The 5,000-nt window shown below is 34.8% G+C and overlaps 1 protein-coding gene across 1 annotated transcript in view; it reads left to right on the forward strand.

Annotated features, from left to right (window-relative positions):
* Positions 1-5,000, forward strand: part of LOC143750646 (protein FAM222A) — a 31,759-nt gene that overhangs the window by 15,383 nt on the left and 11,376 nt on the right. Inside the window, exon 2 of the mRNA XM_077243835.1 lies at positions 3,839-3,950. Within this exon, the coding sequence (XP_077099950.1) occupies positions 3,869-3,950 (82 nt within the window). The 5' untranslated portion in view covers positions 3,839-3,868. The remainder of the gene's footprint in view (positions 1-3,838; positions 3,951-5,000) is intronic.

Consider the following 5,000-nt stretch of genomic DNA (forward strand, 5'->3'; position numbering starts at 1 on the left):
AAACACAGATGAACACTACACACTGCACATTAAACACAGATGAACACTACACACTAAACACTGATGAACACTAGACACTAAACACAGATGAACACTACACAATAAACACAGATCAACATTACACACTAAACACAGATGAACACTACACACTAAACACTGATGAACATTACACACTAAACACTGATGAACATTACACACTAAACACTGATGAACACTACACACTAAACACTGATGAACACTACACACTAAACACAGATGAACACTACACACTAAACACAGATGAACACTACACACTAAACACAGATGAACACTACACACTAAACACTGATGAACACTGCACACTAAACACTGATGAACACTACACACTAAACACAGATGAACACTACACACTAAACACAGATGAACACTAAACACTGATGAACACTACACACTAAACACAGATGAACACTACACACTAAACACTGATGAACACTAGACACTAAACACAGATGAACACTACACACTGCACATTAAACACAGATGAACACTACACACTAAACACAGATGAACACTAGACACTAAACACAGATGAACACTACACACTGCACATTAAACACAGATGAACACTACACACTAAACACTGATGAACACTACACACTAAACACAGATGAACACTACACACTAAACACTGATGAACACTAGACACTAAACACAGATGAACACTACACAATAAACACTGATGAACACTACACACTAAACACTGATGAACACTACACACTAAACACTGATGAACACTACACACTAAACACAGATGAACATGGACAAAAAGTATAATTTATGGAAAACATTTATAAAGTTAATTGTGACATTTTATCTCACAATTGCGACTTTATTTCTCTGAAATGAATAAAATAAACAATTGCGTGTTTATAATTTCAGAATTGTGAGAAATAAACTCAGAAACAGTTGACACTTATATACAGTATAGCTCAAATATTTTATGTTCAAACAGCAACATTAACACACTAAAGAAAGACGGAAAAAAGCATAAAAGTGTGTTGTTTAAGATTCGTCAAACGAACATCAGGTCATTCTCTCGCGTGTCGGATTAGCGCTCGCGGAGTACAGGATCTCTCTGGAGTCATTATGAAGCTCTCGTGTGGAAACCCTGCAGGAAGAATTCGTTCCGTCTTCATGAGCTTCCTGCTTTATTAACGTTTTTAATGACTTGAAGGATTCGGTGACCCTAACAGCGCAACGGATCGTCCCGCGAGCCTGAGGATTGAGGAGTCGGAAACACTTCATTAGATCAGACTCACAGGCAGAAAGACTGTCTCTGCCACAGAAGAAATCATGCTTTTGCAAATCACAATTATGACATTAAAAAGAAAATTACGACATTAAATATAAAGTCGAAATTACAGTAAAAACTCAGAATTATAACAAAATTCTAAATTACGACAGTAAAAATTACAACATTAAAAAGTCTAAATTATGGCATTAAACGTCTAAAATACAACCGTAAACATTTACAACTTAGACATTTAAAATTACAACATTAAAAAGTCTACATTTAGACTTTAAAACGTCTAAATTACTATAGTAAAAAGTTGAAATTACGACAGTAAAAGTCGAAATGACAACATTAAAAAATCTAAATGACAAAGTCGAAATTTTGACATTAAAAAGCAGAAATTATGACAACCAAGTCAATATTACAACAAAAGTCAAATAATAAAATGACTACTATAAAAAGTTTAAAAAGTCGAAATTACGACGATAAAAATAAGTGGCGGGTCACAGACGGAAACACTTCATTAGATCAGATGTGCAACTTACAATTTCTACACGCAACTTTGTGTTTCAAGACTTGTGATTTTAATGTTTTTTCAAATTTAAAAGTGAAAAAGAACGATGACATTTCTCAGTTTTATCAAACATTAACAAAGAATAGTAACAAATGACCAGTTAAAGCACTATTGGGACCTTATTGTAAAGTGTTACTAAATAAATGTGTTTATTAATGTGTATGTTTGTGGAGGACGCTGTTGCACATTTTGTTGCACACAATTTTTAGCCCTTGTGAAACAACATCATATTTATATCATGCATAAATTAGCAGTTTATAACCTAGTGGTCGACCGATATTGGTTTTTGATGGCCGATGCTGATATCTTAGAGTGGCCGATTGCCTATATACATAATAAATTAGAAATAAATTAGAAAACAAATCCTTAAAATAAACATGCTTTGTAACTTTAGATGGCATCTTCTTGAATCTGCAATCTTATTACAGTATTTTTCACAAATAAAGTAATTATTTAAAAATATGTGAATAAAAAGGAAGTAAACACTGTAACAGGGCACTCGGTAATCTGGGAATTTCATGCGCACTAGTAATCATATTTTTTCAAATAAATACTTTTTTTGACTTTTGACAATTAACGCTAATTTTACATACAGCACACAGTGAAAACGATATGAATATGACAGTGGCCAACTGGATATAGCACAGCATATTTTAAAATGAAGGATTTAAAGTTTTTTTCGATGCGTCTGTGAAGCTGATCTTCTGTTCACATTCACTCACTTCACACGGACCGTCACTATCAGAAACACGTTTATATCGGCTACACATACACACTTCACAAGATATCACTGCTGGATTCCATTATATCTGCAAGTTTTGGGAAATTAAATGTTTATTAGATGTTCAGAGATTTGTTTAAATGATGTAGATGCGCATTTGCTGAATGTTGACGGTAAATGAGAAAGCATTTTAGCCTGATTTTTTGCCTTTTCTGTTATAAATATTATAAAAGAAAACGCTTTACTTTTTCGCATAACATTCACTTCCTTTGTTTACCAGTTCTGTCTAACACAGTATTAGATATGATGACTGACAGAGATCGTACACTAATGAAGATGGAGAATGTGAGTGACTGGTGTGATCAGCGCCGCCCGTCAAAATAAAAGTCCCGCTTCCGACACATCAGCCAATCAGAAAAACTCATCGGCCGATATGTAGAAAATGCCAAATATCGGTAGGCCACTAGAGCACACTGCAAAAAATCCTTTTCAGTATTTTTGTCCAGTCCAAATATCTAAAAATTCTTAAATAAAGATGTCTTTACTAAAGTAGTAAAATCCCATAAGCTATTATGCCTTGTTTTCTGGGAACATAAATCAAAATTAAGTAAGTTTTTGCTTAAAACAAGCAAAATGATCTGCCAATGCGGTACGAAAAATAATCTTAAGTGTGATCCTTCAGAAATCATTCTAATATGATGATTTGATGTTCAAGAAACATTTCTGATTATTATCAGTGTTAAAAACATAAACTGAAGTGTTTTGTGCAGATGAACGAACGCTGAATGTTCACTCCAGGCTGAAGTCGATGCCGTCCCTGATAAATCGTCTCTCTCGCTCACTTTCTCCTTTGAATATATATATATATATATATATAGAATATAGAGCTCTTGTGTCTTTAATGCATTTATTGCCCTGAGCTGAAGCTGCTTTTACACGTGTTTCTCTCTGATAAGTCAGAGGTTTCCAGAAACAGACCCTGCACTGAGTCTGAGTCTCATGTAAGAGTTCTGTTTCTGTATCTATACGAGCTCTGAATACATAGGACATACGTCACTTATGCTCTCTTGTTTTTGTTTTGTTGTTGTTGTTGTTTTTTTTGTTTTTGTTTTATGTCAGCGACTATTTTTGATGGTATTATGATGTTGATAATTTAACATGTTGGGGGTTTGTGTTATGTACGCATCTACGGTGGAAATAAATTCCTCTCGAGGACAAATAAAAAAATCTATCAATCTATAATTTTGAAGTGGTTTGTCTCTTGTTGCAGATCTCTGAGCTGTAGAGCTGAAGCGGCACCATGCTGGCGTGCCGTCAGAGAACGACCCAACACCGACCGCTGACGTGCGCAACACCGACCCTGGACACGCTCCGTCACCAGAGTGAGTGCCAGAAACACGTCACAGGAGAAGAAATCAGGCTCTTGTAAATCACAAATGAAAACACAAACTTGACATTAAAAAGTTGAAATTGAAACATTAAAAAAGTCGAAATTACAACATTAAAAAAGTCTAAAATAAGAAATTAAAACGTCTAAATTACAACGATAAAAAGTTAAAATTATGACAGTCGAAATTACATTTACAAAGTCAAAATTTAGACATTAAAACATCTAAATTACTGAAGAAAAAAGTTGAAATTATGACAGTTAAAAAGTCATAGAAATCATAGCAATAAAAAGTCGAAATTACAAAAGTCGAAATGATGACCGTAAAAAGTCAGAAATGCAATGCAATTATTTACACATTTATTTATTCAATTATTTATGCGTTTTTGCATGCGTTTTTCAAACTTGTAAGACTTGTTTTTTTCTATTTAATGCAAAAGACTTTCGGAAAAATGTTTATTATCCGAAAGTGAAACTCAAATGTTTTGTATAATATCTTTTCTGTTCCAAACAAAGAAAGAGTCGTACAGATTTGTGTGATGTGAGGCTTTAAACTCATGTTTCTGCATCAACAGACAGTTCTTGAGCTGATCAAACACAACGCAAGGCTTTAGTGCTTCCCTCACAGTCAGATGTGAAGTGGTGTGTGTGTGTGTGTGTGTGTGTGTGTGTGTGTGTGTGTGTGTGTGTGTGTGTGTGTGTGTGTGTGTGTGTGTGTGTGTGTGTGTGTGTGTGTGTGTGTGTGTGTGTGTGTAACAGGATCCGCTCGAGACTCCTGATGAATGAGCTCAAGCCCTGAAGATCTTCCAGTCGCGTGTGACTCTCAGGAACTGAAAGAACGAGACGAGGAATCACATATGCATTGATTCCTCTGAGATTCATGTGGCTTTGTATTAATGTGTGTTAATATTAATAATGCGAGAGATGTCTGAAGAGTCTAGACGGAGATAATTAGCTGTTGTGTAGCTTTAATGGAATACTTGAGCTAATGATGAATATATCTGTCATTATTTCCTCACTCTAAACCCTGATGCTGTGAACACTT

The sequence above is a fragment of the Siphateles boraxobius genome, unplaced genomic scaffold (genome assembly GCF_051911475.1).
Source record: "Siphateles boraxobius isolate OS27281-9 unplaced genomic scaffold, OSU_SipBor_1 25, whole genome shotgun sequence".
NCBI lineage: Eukaryota > Metazoa > Chordata > Actinopteri > Cypriniformes > Leuciscidae > Siphateles > Siphateles boraxobius.